This window comes from Marmota marmota, unplaced genomic scaffold, assembly GCF_001458135.2.
Source record: "Marmota marmota marmota unplaced genomic scaffold, marMar, whole genome shotgun sequence".
NCBI lineage: Eukaryota > Metazoa > Chordata > Mammalia > Rodentia > Sciuridae > Marmota > Marmota marmota.
The window spans coordinates 960,381-980,500 of NW_026000026.1; the positions used below are offsets into that span (position 1 = coordinate 960,381).

Genomic DNA, 20,120 nt, shown 5'->3' on the forward strand with positions numbered 1-20,120 from the left:
TTCATTGCTCTTTGTAGCCGTCAAAGTGACCAAGAGTGAACATCGTTATTGAGGTCTAATCTGCAAGTAGTGCTGTGTACAGTCCGGAGAAATAGAAAGTCTGGTGGTTCACGTTCAGAAAATAATGTTCAGCCTTAATTGGATCCAACTGTAGCCTTTCCCCTTTGCTTGCCCAATTCTAAAACTAGCAAATTGGGTAGATTGTACCACTGAGCACCTCCAATCAGGGCACAGGGCCTGGCTGTGTTAGGTATATTAGTGGGTGGACTGCCAATGGGGTGCGCTTGCAGTATGGGTATGCTGAGGGCAGGCGCCTACCCAGGGTTATCCTGCAGTGTCCACATTGCACAACTGCCAAGGCCGTAACAAGGCGCTGGAGAGCTACTACAGTCCTGTGGCTGGTGGCAGAATTGCATGGGTAAGGTGCCAGGCTGCTCCCACTTCAGGGCCCCAGGTTAGCCTTGCCACTGTAGTGAACCTCCAGGAAAGCTGCAGTCTGGAAGCTTCTGAAGGTCCCCAGCCACACTCCTTCCTGGTTAGAGCATCTTCCTGCTGCAGGAATGCACCTGCTCTCCAGAAGTGCCACTGCCTGTATCAGCCAAGCTCTTGGCCCCCGTTTGGACCTGCATTCATGCAGGCCGGCCTCCCTCCAGCCTTCCTTCCTTCCTTCTTCCTTTCAGCGTGCTGGAATTGTGTGAGTGCTTCTATGATACAAACCTCTAGGTGTGGAAATTCTGGGTGAATTATGGAATTGTGGTAGATTCCAACAAATTGTTCCCACAGCATTGTACCAAATGTCCTGGTGTGGGAAAGCCTGTGTCTTACAGCCTCTTCTGCTGCATGCTGCCAGGATGAGTCACCACCGTGGGTGGATTTTCACTCCCTCGAGGTGCGTTGGTCATTTTATACCCCATCCCCGTAGAAGCCTGTTTTTCTCTGCCTGCTTTTTTCTTTGTTCATCATCTTCCACCACCAGGTCTTCCCTGAACAGTTTCACCTGCCTGTGGAGAGAAGCGCCTCCAGAGGCTGCCGCATTCCAGCCCCTGACGTGATTGGAGAGGGGCCTGGCTGACTGCATCCCATATGACCCCTGCCACTGCCTGCATGTTGTGCAGGGAGGACCAGGGCCCAGGACAGAAGGAAATGGAAGACGTGGAGGGTGCAGCCCCGCTGACCGGAGGCCATGCTTCACTATTCAAGCACAGCTGTCCCTAGACAATCCTGCGCTACCCTTCCATCCAAGCCCCCAGGGAGTCTGCAGCTGTGCTGAATTACATTTGGTCACAGTGGCTAAGAATGTGTTGAGGCTAGGCCAGCTCCTCAGATGGCAGGCCTGGTGGCTCAGGTCCCAGCCATGTCAGCAAGGACTCGCGAACTCCCCTGCCTTAGCCCCTCCATGCCTTAGCCCCTCCATGCCTATCTGAGATGGGAATTTTTCTTGAGTCCAGTTGTTAGGACAGAAACCCAACCCCAAACTGCTTAAACAACCAAGGGAATTTATGACTTAGGTGATGAAAAGTTGAGAGGAAAGTTGGATTTCAGGTGAGACTTGATCCAGTACCTCAACAATATTTCTGAGAACAAAGCTTCTCTCTGTTTCTGTGGTCTGTAGTCTCATCTTCACCCTAAGGTCCTAAAATGCTTCCAGCAGCTCCTGAGGCTGCAAGCGCTATCATTCACATTCAGCAGAAAGTGGCCGAGTACAAGCATCCACGCTGGGCCCCAGTGTCACACTGAGTGGCCCAGCTAGGGCCACGTGTTCACTTCTAAACAACGGAATGGAAGGTGACATCTAGGCTCTAAGTTCCAGGACTGGAGCCTGGTTGGAGTGACATTCCTCAGACCAGAAGGATCCCAAAAGAAGTCTGAGTTGTGGGGAGCTGCAGGGCAAGACATGGGGAAGCAAGCACTCATAGACATGCACTGAGTGGCTGCCTCTGTTCCTGGGGATCAGGCAGGCCTTCCCTGGCTGGCAAGGGTGGTGTTGGCTCTCCGTGTCCCCAGGGCTAGCAAGGCCAGTAGCTGGCATGGGGCAACTGCTGGTGACTGGTGGGTAGTGCTTTGTCCAACTCTGCTGTGCTCTGCAGGTGCCTAGGGTTCCAACACCCATCCCCTGGTACTGCCACCTGGGAAGGGTGGGGGCAGGCAACAGGTGAGGCAGCCGGAGCGTGGCCGAGAGCTGGGGAGGGAAAGGGTTAGATTCTGCCTGTGGACTCCCAGGAGGCAGAGTTCAGCTTTGAACACACCCAGATTGAGGCGCCCAAGGACATGTGAGAGGACAACAGGCCATTGATGCCTGGGGCTGGATTGCAGAAGAGGGACAGGGCTGAGCGAGATCCGTGTGGGAGTAGAGGCCCTGCAGGGCAAGACCCTGGAAGGGATCCTGAGACTAGTGCCCCCAGGGAGATGGAGAGGGGCGGCTCTGCTGCCTCCACAACATAAATGGCTTTCTGTTCTTTATAAGTAACCCAGTCGCAGACATTCTGTCATAGCAGCACAGATGGACCAAGACACTTCCGAACATTAGCTTCATGTGGCGTGGGAATCATGTTAGAGCCTCCATCAGAAGACATGGAGAGAAAGGGAATGAGCAGAGAGGAATAGCTGCTTCCCGCGGAGAAGGCACACAGTGGCCTCCAGCCTGGCTTTCCATCTCTGAATTTTTCTGCCTTGTTTGATGAATTGAATGCTTAAGAAACTTCAGCCTCGCCTGCCCCTGCCTTGCTTTTCTCTTTGCTGGTTGCTGAGATTAAAGGTGTGGTCCTAAACAGGAGCTTCCAGGACATCCTGGTGGCTCTGCCCCCGGGCTCTGGTTGGTCTCTGGAACTCTGGTGGACCTGCCTGGACCTCAGGAGGTCTCCTCCCTCCGGCTGTCTGCCCCCTCTGCTGCGGCTTTCTTCAGGGAGTCTGGGCTCCTTGAGGGCCACAGAGCTCTGGGATTTCAAGACTGGTCCATACCACGCTAGTGAGGCAAGGGAAGTGCCTGTCACTGTCTGCATTCATGGCTTGGCCACTGGTGGGGGCTCCACTTCGCAGGATGGACTCGGCCCTGGCCCCCTCCCCAGGCACTCTGTGGTCAGCAGCACCTGCTTAGGTTCACCTTGAACACCAGCCCAGGCAGCAGGGTGTGGCTGGGGCTGGCCTCACTGCAAGACTTTATAATTTCCCCTTTTAAAAAATACAATAAGAAGACTCCAAAGAAAATGGAGAGAGTGCAAGAAGCCACCTCCCAGGCTCCTTGGCAGCCACCTGCACTACTTTCCCGGGAGCCCCCTCCTCAAATGCCCTGCCCTGGTGCAGCTGTACCACTGGCTGCACCCCTGCTGCCAGGCCAGGGACTCACAAGGAGGGAAGCCTCACCAGGAAGTCCCTGTGAGTCACTTGACCCCCTCGAGCTGCCAGGGCCCCAGTATACCCTGCTTACTGCCCTGGCCACATACTCTCACCCAGGCAAAGCCCTGCCCCAGGCTTGAGGCTGATGGAGGGGCCTCAGCCTGGGGCCACTGCAGAGGATGACATTCTTCCTTGTGACTAGTGGGTAGCACCACAAAGAGAGGTCTGGACAAGAAGTCCTGGAGAATGCCTTAGGTACACACTGTAGGTAAAGTGGATGGACACGCCATCTGGCCCAGCTTTCCCTAAGACACCAGGCTGATAACTGCAGCAGGGTGGCGAGGTGCTAGAGGCCAGACCACTCTGAAAGTCCATGGAAAGGACCAGACAGGGGGGATGAGGGAGTCAGTGCCCTCAGGTGGGGACAAGCTGGGAAGTGGATTGGGTGGGCTGAACCCTAGGCAGGTGCTGCCCTGCTGGCAAGAAGAGGCAGAGGCCTGGAGAGGGGCAGAGTGTGGGGGGAGGCAGTGGCCAGGGTCCAGGAGCAATTCTGGGCTGAACACCATGCAGGGGAAATCCTTGCTTTATTTATCCGCAGAAATACCCTCACAGTGACAGTGAAGCCACCGAGCCCACGCAGGCTCCTCCATCCTGGCTGGTCAGTGGTAGTCACAGCATCCTCAGCAGACCTGTTGCATGGCCTGCGACAGGTGAGGTGGGTGGGTGCTCACTGGGCAGCCCATCTGGCCCACCACAGCATCTGGAGGGAAGAGACAGAGGCTTGGATGAATCCAAGTCCTGTCGGGCTTGTCCCCGGAGCCAGGGGCCTCAGAACCCAGCGGTGCCCTGACTTGCCACTTTGTTCCACCAGAAAGTTGGGGCCTGAGGGTCCCTCAGCACATGCAGCAAGGATCAGAAACCCCCATATGCCCCACTTAAGTGAGGCTCGTGTACATCCGCCTGTGTTTCTACTCGGCCCGGCCGGTCAGGGCCTTGAGCTCTGGCAGGCCCGTCCAGCCCTCCCTGCTTCCCCCACACGCTTCCGAAGCTGCCCCCCTTCGTCTGTCTGGTGAGCCCTGGGTGCCATCACCTGCCCCAGCCCTACTGTTTTGTTAGGAAGGATTCAGAACAAGAGTTGAGGAACCAAAATAAGGTTGGTGTCAAGGGAGGGAGAGGGCAAGAAAAGCTGCATGAGGCTGTCCCCGGGCTGCTGCTGCTTGGCTGCAGGAGGGCAGGAGGGAACTTGGCCACTTGGACTCACCTGCTCAGGACAGGAAGGTGCGCACACAGCTGCGGATGGCTGCCCTGCAGATGGGACACTGCTGCAGGCTGGGGGCGCACTCTGCACAGACGAGGTGGCCGCAGGGCACAAAGACCACGGACACGGCTCTGTCCAGGCACACCTTGCACCTCCTCTCCTCCCGCAGCCGCTGCAGCTGCTCCTGCATGTCGCTGGCTCCTGGAGGCTCAGAACCCACCCCCAGCACCTTCAGGGCTGGCTCCCTGGGGGACTGTGACAGGAGCCCCACCCTCTATGGCTGACTGCAGTCTGGCTGTCTGGGCCTGAGACCAGGAGGCCTGGGATGGACCAGCCCCACAGGAACCCTCTGCCCCCCACCCCAGAGGACCCGGGTTGCACCTGGCTCCCTGGCACCTTCAGGCTGGGCCTCTCTTCTGGGCATGAGCAGCTCAGGGCCCTCATGGACAGGAGCTGCGGGCAGTTCGGAATGGGCTTGAGGCCTAGCCCCCAAGGGGTCCAGTAGCCAAAGAGGTCCAGTTCTGATCAGGAGAGCAGAAAGCCTGACTCTGGAGTGACCTTGCTGCTCTCAAGAGTGATGAGCCTGAGGCCAGAGACTTTCTGAAGGGGCCACCAAGAATTTGGGCGCTTTGCCTGTCCAGCCCCTTAGTGAGGTGGAGGCAGGCAGTGTCCAGAGGGATAAGCAAGGACAGGGACAGGAGGGGAAGATAGTGTCCAGAGGGCTGGAGGTACCTCTGGCCCTCGCCACTTGGTCCCCATTTTCTTCCTGGAGCAGGTTGGCCACTAGCTGTGATGAGGATATGCTGGTAGACACATCTGGGCACTGGCTCCTCTCTGACCACTCCTGGCCACCCCTGGCATCTGCAAGGCAGAGAGCAGGTGGGGCTAGGGCCTCAGGGTCCTGGAGAAAGGCCAGTGGTCTCCAACTCCACTTGGCCAACGCCTAGGTGGGGTCTGGGTTTGGATGAGGCGCAGTGAAGGGTCACTCTTAGGCTGGGGAGTTCCCAGAGGGCACTCCTGTCAGAGGGGAGGACCGTGAACTCATCACCACGATCGCCATGGACAGAGCACTCTGGTGCACCATGCAGTGCACCATCCAGTGCACCAGAGCATCCCATGGACCCAAAGAGGCTAAGGCTGTCCTCATGTCACAGCTCAGAGCACTGAGGCTCAGACAAAGCTACTTGCCTGTGACCAGAGTTGGCCAGTAGAAGGGACAGGGTCTGGAGACCCTCACACCCCTGCCCCATGGGCACCTGGGCTTGGCCAATGCCTTCTGCTCCATGGTGGCAAGGGGAAGCCATGGCCTCACCTAGAGCCCTGGACACACCTGTCCGGCAGGGTAGGGACACCTTTAGCCTTGCCACACCACAGGCTGTGGGTGCTGGGAGCAGCTTGGGCCACAGGTCAGCTCTCACCTGAGGGGGCGGCGTCTTCTGGTTCCTCCCACTGGTCCTGTAGGAGAACACCCGTGCCCTGATGGAGCGGGGCAGGGGATCCCACCCACCCAGCCCCAGGGAGAGACTGAATTTACCCAGGAGCCGAGCAGCGAGGAGTAGGCCTCCTGGACACTGCGGACAAAGCCCCTTCCTTTTGACCGGAGCAGGAATTGGCACCTGAAGTAAGTTTGAGCCAGGTCAGGGACAGACTGTTGGAGCGCCACTGTCAAGCCTAACCCGAGGAGCCTCTTGGGGCCAGGGTTGTGCTTTCTGTTCCTGACAATCCCACCGTGCTCCATAGCAGGCAGTCGGCATTCTTGCCAGTTGGGCACTTGCTGGGACGTCAGCCTGGGAGACAGGCTCGGAGGAGCACAAGTGGGAGAATTTCTGCCCCAGTAGCCCTTCCAGAGAGGCTCTACTGTGAAAAATCGGATGTCGGCCACCCTTGCAGGGTACCCATGCCCTGGGACTGGAGGAGATGAGGAGCTGGGGCCAGTCCTTGTCTTGGCTGGACAGAGTTCGTTGAGGTCCTTCCTACCCTGACCCTGCCATCAGACCTGGACTCCCCATAGGGTGTTACCTGGGGAACCACTTGGCGTGCTCCGTCCAGGGGTCGTCGCCGCACTCCCAGCTCTGCAGACCCCCGTAGCAGAAGAAGCACCTTACTTTGTCCTGCTGGCCTGGGTGTTGGAGAAATGCTGGCCCCAGCCCTGGCACTTGGCCAGGATCCCTCCCACCTGGTAACCCTGGGGGTCCCCTCGGGGCTGTGAAACTTAGGTGGGGCTTGGGGCCCCCAGTGGTCTTTCCTGCCAGGAAGTTAACAAGAAGGGGCAGGGTGCCCCAGGGCTCTACTGTTATTTCATGGGTACCTCTAGAGGACAATGCCTGGGGCGACTGTCAGGAGGCCAGAGCATTCAGGAAAGAGTTGAGCTGGCATCCACATTGTTCCAGAGGGACTGGCGGGGGGACGGCCCACAATAGCTGTGGCCTGGGAGAGTCAGGGAACCCCAGCAGCCAGGAAAGATTCCCAGTGGCAGGAGGAAGGGGGCCAGCCCCTTAAATGCCAGTCTGGTGCCAGTCTTGGTTTTAGGGGCCCATGTGTATCTCGCCTACCCCTGCTGGCCACTCCCCTCACTATGAGCAGATGAGCCCTGTGGCATCCGCTGCAGAGACCACATGGGGCTTCTGCAGGTATATCCAACAAATGTCGCCCCAGGGCCTCCCCCACCTCTACCTGCTGACCTCAGGAGGCCCCTTCTCAGGTGATTGTACCAACACTGATCCTCCCCGCCCAGGGTCCAACTCCCTTAAGTCAGTTTGGCCTCTTACTGGACAGCACCCAGGTAAGGAAGGACCCAGGTCCTGCAACCCCACCTGTGACAATGACCCTGGCTGGGCCCCCACTAACCCAGCCCCCGTGGAGCCTGCTGGCTGTCCTCATCTGGGGAGGGGCAGACCTGAGGCTGAACCTGAGCTGAGCACTCAGCTGCAGTTTCAGGCGAGGTGCAGCTGGAGCCATAGAGGTGGCCCATGCCTGGAGGAAAACTGGCACTTTGGGAAACTTTTGTGCAGTTGGGCCCTGGTGCCGGCCTGCGGAGATTTCCCACAAGCTGAGAGGCAGCCAGGATGACCACTGCCTGCGTAGGCCACTTCCCGATTTTGTCCTCTAAGCCTCTATTGCCCTGGAATAAAGGGTACGGGTCACTCTTATTGCCAAGGTGCTAGAGCTCTGGAGCAGTGGGAACCTCTGAGGAGCAGGGTGCCTGCAGGCCTACCTGGCCAGGTGTGGCCCCAGCCAGGCGGCCTCACAGTCTTTGATGCTGCAGGGCAGAGCAAGCCCTCCCCCAGTACCTCAGGTTCTTACTGACTCCTGGGAGGGGCAGGTGTGAGGAGGGAGCCATGGAAGGCGTGCAGTCACCCCCTTGGTGGGCCAGCACTCCCTGTGGGGGTGGGCAGAGCCCTGGGGCTGGCAGAGACCCGCAGCAGGAAGACCCCCAGGACTCACCTGTGTGGAAGAAGCCAGCAGCAGCCAGTGCCTCAGGCTGAACCCCAGCAGTAGGTGGCCAGTCATAGAAAGAGGCCAGCCGCAGGTCCTCAGAGCCCATCCCAGGGAAGACAGGCCCTGTGGGCAAGCTGGCCCCAACCTCCTCTGCCTCTTCCTCCTCTGTCAGGGTGCGCAACTGGCCCAGGATCTGCCCATCCACGTGGTCCTGGCCCGGGACACTACCACAGAGACAGCGGAGTCTCTGACGCTCCCACCTGGGGCCGCAGCCAGCTGCCCAGGGTCCTGGCTCTGGGCCACAGCAAGGGCACTTGGCCCTGCCCTTGGGCCCCATGGAGAGAACTCCAGATTTGCCCAGGTCTGCAGCACGCAGCCACTCCTAAAATGTATCCAGTAACCGCCTTGCCTCCTAACCCTGGGCCCTCCCTACCCCACACTGATGGCAGAGGGGACAAATACAGTCCTGCCACCAGTTCCCCGGAGCTGCTGCTTTCTAGAGGGGCCAGGGCGGCAGCCTGGTCACATGCTCTTTGCAGCTGCGTATGTCACGGGGCCTTGGCAGGGGATATGACAGGACGGCAGAGTGCCACAGATCCCACTCCACTCACGGGGGTCGTGGCCTCTCTTGTAACAAGGGGGAGGGGGCAGCACAGGGAACCCCTTCCCTGGCTTCCTCCAGAAGGCTGGCACTGTCCCCCAAGATTGGGGGCTGGGGACGGGGGACATCGGGCAGTGGGTACTGCTGTCAGGTCCGGGGCCTGGGTGCCAAGTGCAGCCTTTGGAAGCAGATCCTGGGCCCAGGTGACGACACGGGAACTTTGCTGTGGAACAGGGTTTCCATCCTGGCTGCAGTCAGGGCCCTGTGCTCTGTCCCCAGACCCAACAGTGAGGGAGTGGGTTTGAGCTCTGCTGCTAACGTAGACCCCAAACCTCTGTGTCTTTGCACAACATCAGAGCTTACTGAGTAACAATAAATCCACAGGCTACACCACTTTGATGGGGGCAGTGCCCTGAATACTCATGAGAAAACTGATGTGACTCCATTTAAAAAAAAAAAAAATTAAACCAGCCTCTACCTCAAGGCCTGTCCAAAGGGAGGAGGGTAACCCTTGTCCTTGGAAAAACCCACAGAGGGTTCCTAGGCACTAGCCACCCTGCTGAGTTGTTTGTCTGTAAATAACAGGAGAGATCTGTGGCGCAGGGTGTCCCTGACTCGTTTAAGCTAGTTCCTGGAAACACCAAAGAACGTGTGAGGCCTAATGCCTGACTGTGACGACCCATAGCAACCCCCTAGCAACCACCAATCAGCATGAGACAGGGAAAATACCTGGGATGCCAGGTGACCCCCCAGTAGTCTCAGTGATTGATAACACGTTAGGAAACCATGTAGTGTAGCACGTACACCCCTCACAGATTAAACCAATCACTTCAAATGAATCCACCTCCTGTACTGACCAATCACCCCTACCCAACTTGTTCCCGCCAATGAATGTACTAATCAATGCTAAGAGCTGTTGTTTGATTTTCCCCTCGGTATGGAATGATTTGCTGTGTGATGCTTAGAGTATCCCCCCAAACCTATAAAATCTCACTGAGCAAAGGACCGGGACTCACTCCTCTGAACCGCTGCGTCGAAAACCGTTGTGAGTCCAGGCTGGAGCTGGCAATAAACACTCTTGTGTGCTTGCTTTGGATTCAGCTCCTGGTGGTCTTTTGGGGTCCCCCAAATCCGGCATTACACTCACAGGTCACCTGGTTGTCAATCTGGACAAACACAAGTTCTTGTATTCTAATCTCACCTTCCAACATCTGTAACACTCATGATTTCTTCCCTTTTTTTTTTTCTTTTTTCTTTTTTGGTATCAGATATTGAACCAAAGGGTACCTAACCACTGAGACACATCCCCAGCCCTTTTTATTTTATTTTTTATTCAGGATTTTCCTAAGTTGCTTAGGGCCTCACTAAGTTTCTGAGGCTGGCCTTGAACTTGGGATCCTCCTGCCTCAGCCTCCTGAGGCACACAATTGCAGGCATGGCCACTGCACCTGACTTACTTTCTAATGCCTGTAACATGTAACAATCACACACACACTCAATTGTAGAAAGACAAAGAAAGGGTTTTAAGGCAGCCACAGGGGTCAGGAGGCTGAACTAAGAGCAAAGGCAGATAAATTACCAGCACAAGAACTTGTTCAGGGCACAGAAGTGGCAAAGCACGGGAACATATGCTAGGCCAAGGTTCAGACATCAGTCAGCATTCCAGAGTGTCAGCCTGAGAGGCCAGCTTAGAGTCGGCCCTGCATGGTTGTCACAGGCAAGAGAAACCACATTCTGCTGAAGCCTGAGGACAGAAATTCAGAGGGTTGTTGCTGTGGCAATTTTCCTGGGCAAGACTAGGGATGAGTGACCAGGAGACAGAATTAGGGTAGCGCTGTGTTCAGTCACGGCAATGCTCCTCCTTTAAGGGCCCTGAATGAGGGTATTTCTGGGGGTCTATATCAGTTGGCAGTCTCCTGTGTTATAGGCTGGTGGGCCTGGGTTTTCAAACATCAGTTTGATGTGTCCATGCATCTGTTGACTTTGATTAATCTGGCAAGTTCACAGGTGGTCATTCCTACTATGCAAGTAATTCATCTTTTTTTTTTTTTTTAATTTTTTTTTAATATTTATTGTTTAGTTTTCGGCAGACACAACATCTTTATTTGTATGTGGTGCTGAGGTTCGAACCCAGCGCTGCACGCATGCCAGGCGAGCGCGCTACCGCTTGAGCCACATCCCCAGCCCGTAATTCATCTTTTGTGCCTTGTGGTTGCGACAGGCAGATGATGGTAGTATACATATACAATCAAGGTGTGGATATATTTCACCTCGGTGCTCAAATCAAAATGGGGTATCTTATGGTAAATTAGTGTTTTACAAATTAGAAACAAAGGGTTAGACCCAGCCTACGATCACTGTTGAATACACTGGAGTCACTCAGGGCAGGCACAGCCTGAGAGATGCTGTTCTACACACCATGGAGTCACTAGGGCAGGCGCAGCCTGAGGACTGCTGTTCCATACACGATGGAGTCACTCAGGGCAGGCACAACCAGAAGACAGCTGTCCTACACACCATGGAGTCACCCAGGGAAGGTGCAGCCTGAGCACTGCTGTTCCAGACACCATGGAGTCACTAGGGCAGGCACAGCCTGAGGACTACCGTTCTACACACCATAGAGTCACTCAGGGCAGGCACAACCAGAAGACAGCTGTTCTACACACCATGGAGTCACTCAGGGCAGGCGCAGCCTGAGAACTGCTGTTGTACACACCATGGAGTCACTAGGGCAGGCGCAGCCTGAGAACTGCTGTCGTACACACCATGGAGTCACTAGGGCAGGCGCAGCCTGAGGACTGCTGTCCCACACACCATGGAGTCACTAGGGCAGGCGCAGCCTGAGGACTGCTGTCCTACACACCATGGAGTCACCAGGGCAGGCACAGCCTGAGGACTGCTGTCCTACACACCATGGAGTCACTAGGGCAGGCTCAGCCTGAGGACTGCTGTTCCACTCACCATGGAGTCACCAGGGTAGGCGCAGCCTGAGGACTGCTGTTCCACTCACCATGGAGTCACCAGGGCAGGCGCAGCCTGAGGACTGCTGTTCCACTCATCATGGAGTCAACAGGGCAGGCGCAGCCTGAGGACCGCCGTCGTATACATCATAAAGACAAGGTGGGCTCAGTCCACTCTTCACAGTCTGTTAGGCAGCCTGGGTGCCTAGGTGGGTGGGTCAGCAATGCTTAGAACTCCTGGAAGTGGCAGGGAAGAGGCCTGGAGGGTGCAGGGCCTGCAGTCTACCCAGCCTGCACCAAGCCCCAGGCAAGCCTTCCCTCACCCCTGAGCACCCTCTTCCTGCTTTCATGGTTCTACAGGCTTTTTACAACAGTTTGCAAAGTGTAAAAGAGGAGGCCAGCAGGGCAGGAAACTGACCCTTCCCGTCCGGCAGGAAAGACACTCCAGTGGCTCAGCCCAGAGCACGAGGTGAGCCTGGTGCACACAGCCAGGTTGCAAAGACAGGCCTGTGGGCTGGGGCAGTAGCCTCGCGGTAGACGCTTGCCTAGCATGTGTGAAGCACTGGATTCAATACTCAGTACCACATAAAAATAAGTAAATGAAGGCATGTGTCCACCCACAACACCTTGGTGAGTCTGGATACTCCACCTCCCTCAACTGGCCCTTCCCTGCGCACCTGCCTCGTGGAGCCATGCACTGGACAAGGATATGCCCTCTTGGGGCCCCTGATCACCATCTGCTTGAACTAGCCACTCAGCCTTGAAGCTGTTAGGGTCCCTGTGAGACCCTGAGACCCTCTGCTCTTAGATGCCCTGGACATCTGTCCCTGCAGGGAGTCAAGACAAAGTGTGCCTGGAGACCAGGTAGCACCCATGGGAGACAGACATCTCCCATGCCCAGGTGCTGGTTGGCAGGCCTGGCTGGGGCAGTTGGACCCAGGGGAAGGGCATGGATAGCACACTGTCCAGGTAGCTCCAGAGTCATAAGAGGGCCTGGCTGCACATTCCAGGGATGGTCCTGAGGAGGGGAGGACACAGGCCACACACCAGGTAGAACTTCCCAACCCACTGGTCTGGAGTGGGCTCGGATAGCTGGGCCTTCACCCCTCTGTCCTAAATGTCCTCTCAGTGAAGTGCCTGGCTCCCTGGGTCATTCAGAACTGCTGACCTTTGGTCTCATCAGCAAAGTCTTCAGCTGGGGGTTTTCCCACAAGGACACTCTCTGTCCAGCTGTACCCCACCTTCAGGAAGTTGGCCCTGTCCGTCTCCTTGGGGCTAATGCAAAGTGGAAGGGACTTAATGGGCCCAGCAGTGTGGCTGGGCCCTGAGCTGAGCCCCAGTGGTCATCAGTGGCCTCCAGACATAGAAGGACTTCTTCAAGCCCAGAGCATCCTGCACAGAGGAGGCAGAGAGTCCAAGAGGACACCACAGCCTCTGCTGAGTGTGGCCTTGTGTGCAGTTCCTGAAACTGGAACTGTCCGAGTGTTGCCTATACAATTACATTTTAAAAGGCAGGACACAGCAATACCCGTCACATGCTTGTTCCAGAAGGCTCAGGAATACTGAAGACACAAAGAAACCCGCTGCTGGCAGTTTCTGGACACTGTGGTGCTTTGCAGCTTTGCAAGGAGGCAGACCTGGGGACTGGGGCCCTCTGTCTTTGCAACTCTCAGTTTGTAGCAAATACCGCGGCCTCCTGACTCAAGAGCTGCCACTTCTCCCTCCCTTCTTCAGATGACCTGAGCCTTTCTCCTGTTTGCTCGTCTCTCACTTCCCACCGTGTGTCCCTTTGGGCTCAGCTGAGGACTGTCCTGTGCGTCTTGGCAGTCAGCTCTCCCGAGCTCCATGAGGCTGGCCCGCTGCCTTCCCCAGTCTGCAGTGCTTCCAGGTGTGCTGGGCTGGGCTGGGCTGGGCTGGGGGACTCCAGAGAAAAGACACCTCCCCAAGTCCAGTGCCTGACCTTTCACTCTCAGAGCCGCCTCCTGCTGGCTCTGGGAATGCTTGGTGAGTCTTTTAATATTTTAGTATAAAACAAGTCTAGACTTTTTCCGGAGGGAGAGTATTGGGTTTCTTAGACAGGGCTGGCGTTCATCCGGGGTAAGAGACGGGGCTGAGCCAGGGCCTGGGGAGGCCCAGCGCTCTGGGGCTGGGGAGAAGGATGCTTCCTTCAGCTCACGGTCACTATGCTCTGGGAGGCCTGCAGGGGCCGCATTCCCTTACAGAAGCCATGGTAGTCCTCTGGAATGAGCACAGCTCATCACCATCTCAGAGTTGAGGGGACTGAGGCCCAGAGCCGGATGGTGAGTTTGCTGAGAGCCGAGATGGGCAGGTCAGTCAGGGAGGCAGAGGCCACTGTCTGCCTGCTCGTCCCCATACCTGGTCAAGCTCCATGGGGGCCAGGTCCCAGGGTTCTCCATCACTATCAGCTCAGCAGGCACACCCCATGTGGCACCATGGGGACAAGGCTCCCTTCTGGCTCCCCCTGCCTGTGCCCATGTCCTGCGTGGGTCTCCCTGTGCAGGAAAGACTGCCCCCACCTGGGCCCCACAGCCTGACCTTTGTCTCCACTGCAAGCAGAAGCCCAGAGCAGCTCACAGCCCTCCCTGGACTGCCCCCCATGAGCCTCAGGGCCCAGACATGGGGAAGGAGGGGGAGGGGAGGCGCAGGGAGGGGCCAGTCACAGCCCCTCCCCTGTCACCTGACCAGGAAGCCTGCTGTCCTGGTGTTTTGTGACAAGGGGCAATGGAGGGCCCTCCCCAGGCCCCACCCCTCCTCTTGAGGCTGACACTCCAGGGAGCCCTGTCATTCCCATGGGAATGTCCCCTCCTGTGGCCTCGGAGCAGGTGCACCAGGGTGCTTGGGGCTCCAGGCCAGTGCAGGAGGCTGCCAGGAGCAGGCGTGGGCAGAAGGGCTGGGGAGGGGCCAGAGCCCTGGGGCACGTGGCACCAGCTTCCACCCATCCTGCCTGGCCATCTGTTCTCCACCTGGTAGCGGGGCAGGGGGGCAGGGGCTCCCACCCTGGGGTGTGGGTTCACTACAGTGCTCAGGCCAGAGGCTGCTGGACCAGAGGGGGTGTGGAGCCCAGGAGGAGGAGGCAGGAGGAGGCAGGAAGAGTGCTCCTCGGTCTGCCCTGCAGAGCACGGTGGCGCCTTTCTCCAACCCTTCCCACCCTGAGCTCACCAGCACAGACCCCACCCCAGTAGCCTGGGGGCTGACTGCTCGATGAGCAGGCAGCGTGGAGGGAGTGGGCTGGTGCTCCTGAGGGGCCACTCCCCTGGGCACCCCTGTCAGAGTCTTCCAGGGCCTGGGAGCCCCAAGGTGTCCTGCCAATGGGGAGCATCTGAGCGTTTCTTGGCTGAGGCTGCCCTGGTGCCGGCTCCTGGTCGGGGCTGGGGCACAGTGGGCAGAGCTGGGAAAGGCCAGGACAGGGCTGGCCCACCGTGCACTTCTCCCCACTGGCTAGACTGGACTTGGCTGGGCCAGACATGGACCCAACTGAGGGATGTGCTTGTGGTCAGCCTCTGTTCTTCAAGTGCAGCTGTCTGGTGTACATCTCTGAGGTATCTGTAGTGGCCACTCCCTGACATGGGTCTGTTGAATCAGATGTATCTCCTGGCCTTGAAAGGGCAGGAGGGCCAGAGGAGGAGCTTGTGTTCCCACAGCTTGCAGTGTACTGACCAGCCCTGCTGTGATCTTGTGGTCCCAAACTCCAGGCTAGGAGTTCAGGTGATTGTTAGGTTCCCTTTCAGGAATGGCTGTATCAGGGAGCTCTTGAAACCCAGCAGGGGTTCTGGGGAAGGAAGTAAAAGGCTTCAGAGTGGGAGTATGACAGTGTTCATCCCATCGCCAGGGAAGCAGAGTTTGAGGGTGAGCAGATGACAGGGGCGCTCAGGTCTCACTGAGTATCAGGCTCTCAAGTCTCCACTGAGTGGAGGCCTTGTGTTTTTGTATGGGGATTGATTCCAGGGGTGCTTAACCACTCAGCCACACCCCCAGCCCTTTTTAGTTTTTATTTTGAAACGGGGTCTTGTTAAGTTTCTTGGGGCTTTGCTAGGGCTGCTTGAGGTTGACCTTGAATTTTCGATCCTCCTGCCTCAGCCTCAGTCGCTAGGATTACTGGCATGGCCTCAGCGCTCAGCACAAAGAGGACTTTGAACACCCAGCTCCACCCCCAGGGAATTTAGGTTCTTCTGGTCTGGGGTTGGGATGCCTGTTTCCTCCACCAGCCTCAAAGGACAGGGCCTGGGGGCTGGGCTGGGTCATCCAAGACATCAGCTATTAGCCCCGTGTGGCCACTTAGATTTCTTTTAAATAAAATGAAATCGGGACTGGGGTTGTGGCTCAGTGGTAGAGCACTAGCGTAGCATGTGTGAGGCCGTGGGTCAATCCTCAGCACCACTCATAAAAAAATAAATAAATAAATAAATAAAATAAAGGTATTGTATCCATCTACAACTAAAAATATTGAAAAAAATTAAATGAAATGGAGAACAGAGTTCCTCAATTTCAAGTGCCCAGCAACTGCATGTGGCTAGTGGCTACTGTGCTGGACAGTGAAGCTCAGTGAGCTGCCCAGAAGGTGACTGCTACTCACACACTAGTGGGATGAGCCCCTCCTGGCACTCCCTTCCAGGGTCTGTCCCCCCTCCACTCCCAGTTGGTGGCAGAGAGTGGAGGTGAGAGAGCCATTGCTAACTGCTGGTTCACAGCACCCTCTGCTGGGCACAATGGAGATGACAGCAAAGAGGTGGCACCCAGGGGCTTGGGAGACTAACAGGAGGATCAGGCCCACATGACCAAGTGGGTCCCCCGTTCCCCAAGCTGGTAGGAGGTGACAGGGGGACTCAGGCAGCTCCCAAGAGGAGGGGACTGAGGAGCTGAGAGTGCCAGGCTAAGGACACAGCATGGCTCCAGGACAAGGGGCCGGGACTGCTGGGCATGTATGTGCCTGCAGTCTGTCACAGGTGAAAGAGACTCAAAGTTTCAGCAAAAATGACCTGTGTGGCTCATGTGGCCACAGCACAGAGGTGACGGACTGCAGGCTCAGTTGGAACTTGATGTTAAAATGACAATGTCATTCACCTGTCTCCCCAGGCAAGTGTGGGCACCAAGAGCCCCTTGGCTCACTGCTTAGTAGCACCAGGGAGAAAGCACCTTAGTCCCCAAATACCCAGCCACTGTCCTGGGCTGGTGCCTGCAGGCACAGGTCAGGCCCAGGACAGTAATCCACCACACACACCAGGACTGAGGGGAGCCTGGAGGGCCACACAGGAAGGGAGGGGCCCAGGTTGCCTTTCCCTCCAGGGACAGCCTGCTCTAGGCCCAGAGCACTCCTGGGGAGAGGCTGGTCTGTATGGGCCAGCCAGGTGCTCAACAGTGCCCACACCCCTCCAGCTGAAGTTGCCTCCCCACACTGCCCCCCAGGCCCCTCTCTGGGGCCTAGCTCTGTTCACTTATCTGTGCCCCACCAGCCAGTCCTCCCAGGGCACCTGGCCCAGGTAGATCCAGTCATAGTGTGGTGGGATTGGGGGGGGGGTCTGGACATTTTACTCTAAGTATGAAGGTGTTTTAAACCATGTATCTGTGTGAACTTGAAATAACCTGGGTGCAGCAAGGGGGGCACCTCTGTGGTGCCCCCACTTAGAAGCCTGCCTGAAGGAGGGGGTGGGCTCTGCTGTGCCAGTCTCAAGACCACTGGCCATGGGAGAAGCCCTGTTTCCATCCATGATATGAGGGGCTGCCTGTATCCTGCAAGGGAGAAGCAGTTGGTCCAACGCTTGGTGGGTCTCCTTGGTGCTGGGTGACCGCCCTGTCTCTAGCCAGGAGCACCAGCCTCAGCGAGGCTCCAAGGACGCTGAGTGTAGAGCAAGTGCCAGCCGTTCTTTGATGTCTCAGAGACTAAGGGTCCTGCCCACCCACCGACAGGAGCATGCAGTTCCAGGTGACTGAGGGTCTCACTTGTGAGTTGGTGACAAGCCCAACTGACCACGTTCAGACAGCCAGAGGCTCTGAGGCCTGGAGAGCCTTGTACCACACCGACCTGGCCTGAGACGGAAGCACAAGCAGGGGTCAGACTGGAGGGCAGGACTCGAGTGTCCTGGGAGTGGGAAGGCCTGTGGGTCCCAGCACAGACTATGGGGTCGGTTCTAAAGCACTGAGCTTGTGTCATTTGGGGATCCCATGGCTCCAGCCTGCTTGTCCTGGGAGGATAAGCCTGGAGTTTCCCCTTTTGGTCTTATAGTGGCTGTGGCCCTCTGTGGTTAAAGATATTGTCCAGCGACCACAGGTCTGGCCAAGGTAAAGGCCTCCCCCTGAAGCTGGTCAAGGGGTCTTAGAAGACTCTACAGCTGTGCACCCTGAACCTGTATACACCATCCCTGTGCTCGAGTTGCTTTGGGGATCCCTGTTTCCTGCTAGTCGAGACCCCAAATGCCCTTGCCCCAGCAGTGCTGACACTCTCCCTCGCTTGAATCAGCAGAAGCCCTCCAGCTTGCAGGGCTGGTGGGCACAGCCTGGGGTGGGTCAGGGAGTGTCTATCCCACTGGCCCCTTCTCTGGATGGTGGGGACTGGGGCTCCAGGTTGAAGGGGCTGATCCTCCTGTCCACATGCACGGGTGAAGCTCACTCAGCCCCAGGATCTCCACTCCAGAATCTTCCTGTCAGCATTGCTCACCTGTGATCCCTGGAGTGGGCTGCAGAGTGCCCCACCCACTCATGTCTACCTGGAACCTGTGAATGTGGCTTTATTCAGAAACAGGCTCTCTGCAGATCTAAACACATTAAGATGAGGCTATCCTGGATGGCAGTGAGTTCAGATCCAATATGTGTCCTCGTGGGAGGCACACAGAGAGAGGAAGGTCATTCATTCATACTGGGACAGGCAGGGTTGGAAGCCACCGCAGGCAGGGTGCTGAACACCAGCAGAGGCTGGAAAGGCAGCAAAGGTTCTCCCTAGAGTCCCTGAAGGAAGAACACCCTGTCCATACCTTGATCTTAGTTCAATTATACTGATCTCAGACTCTAGCCTCCAGAACTGGAAGAAACCAAATCTCTATTCTCTTAAGCCACCCAGTCTCTGGCACTTTGTTACATTTGTCCTCATAAACTAATTCAGCCCCAATGTCCTGCACCCCCAGGGCTTGCCTATCAAAGAAGTCATCTAAACTCTGAATGGTGTTCCCTCGGGACCAGCATGGCTTCCTGAGGCTGCTTGGGTATTGGTGGGTGAAGAAAAGGAGCCCCCACAATGTTAGAGGACCTGTAATTGGCTACTTGGCCCCCAACCCCTGGGACCACTGCATGATTCTGCCTGAGGCATGTGATTGGGGGGAGGAAGAGGGCAGAGGTTTCTAGAAGGCTGAGTAACCAGGCTCCCTGGAAGCATGTTTGTGGCCCCTCTCCAAGGGTCCCAGCTTCACTACACAGGGGTGGGAGGCAGGGCTTCTGGTCCTCAAAGACTGCTGTGTCCCCACATCTGTGCCAGTGCAGATCCCTGTGTCCGCTGCACTCTGGACAAGCACTGCATATTTTCAGATCCAGTAAAGCATGGACTCCATATTGGCAGGAACTGCCCACTGCCTGAACACATCAGCACCCAGATTCCTCCTCAGGGCATCGGGTGACCCTGCTAGCTTTGTGCTAGGCCTGTGTTTTCCAGGTCGAGGCCAGGCAGGGGCCCAGGGAGACCAAGCAATGGCAAAACTGGGAGCAGCGGTCTTCCCCAGGGGCAGACCAGTTGGGGGCTGATCTCCACCTCCTCCTCCTCGGATGCCCAGGCTCGGAGCCTCTCTTTGATCCTTCTCTGGTGCTCTTCATTCTGCTCAGTGCATTGCCTTGGTTTGCTTTGTGAGCACTCCCAGGACCCGACTGGCATGAACCTCAGCCTGAACCACATCAGTCCTTCAGCAGGATAAGAACAGGACTCATCTGGATCATCTGAAGATGCACCACCTGCCAGAGAAAAGAAACCTACTTGGAAACCTGGGAGGGCTCTGGACTCAGGGTGGAGGATGGTAGGACAGGAGCCGGTATGTAACGCCTGACCAGAAGGGTCCCCCATGTTGGAGACCCTGCTAGGTCATAGAGAGAGGAACCAGGTTTCTCCGTGAACTTGGAACCAGGTAGGTACTGTCCATCCTTCAACAGAAAACAAAGGCCTCTGCAGAGAACATGGCTAAATTTTCTTTTCCTCTCTGTGGTGAAATAGGGGTCCAAAACCTAACACAGGCCTTGGTTGTAAACGGGCAAGCCCCTCGCAGGCCCCAGAGCCCACACACAGAGCAGCCAGGGAAGCCGACTGGGGCTCCGAAGCTGCTGAGGAGGGCTAGAAAGCGAGGTAGGTACAAGCCGGGGCCAAAGCTTCCGCCGCCACCGCCGTTTGCTTGCTGCTCGGCCGGCTCAGCCGCAAGGGCCCCACGTGACTTTCCATTCCTCCTTCTCCCGAGTGGCTCCGCCCCGCAGCGCAAAACTGGGACTTAGGCGCGAAATCGGGCTCGTGAAAAGGTCGCACGCATGCGCTGCGGCGGCGGCC

General features: G+C 56.9%; 1 protein-coding gene across 2 annotated transcripts; it reads right to left on the reverse strand.

Moving 5' to 3' along the window:
* Positions 1–3,900: 3,900 nt before the first annotated feature.
* Birc7 (baculoviral IAP repeat containing 7) lies at positions 3,901–8,549 on the reverse strand. Of its 2 annotated transcripts, none has more exons than XM_048810687.1 (8): positions 8,036–8,549; positions 6,611–6,710; positions 6,126–6,207; positions 6,010–6,046; positions 5,324–5,452; positions 4,988–5,044; positions 4,595–4,792; positions 3,901–4,093 (listed from the first exon to the last, which is right to left on the reverse strand). In XM_048810687.1, exons 1-7 carry the CDS (start codon positions 8,364–8,366, stop codon positions 4,599–4,601), a joined length of 930 nt encoding a protein of 309 aa, XP_048666644.1. In that variant the 5' UTR covers positions 8,367–8,549; the 3' UTR covers positions 3,901–4,093; positions 4,595–4,598. The 2 variants fall into 2 exon arrangements, with proteins under 2 accessions (XP_048666644.1, XP_048666642.1); XM_048810685.1 differs by having other exon boundaries at positions 4,973–5,044; positions 8,036–8,547.
* Between the last annotated feature and the right edge of the window lie 11,571 nt (positions 8,550–20,120).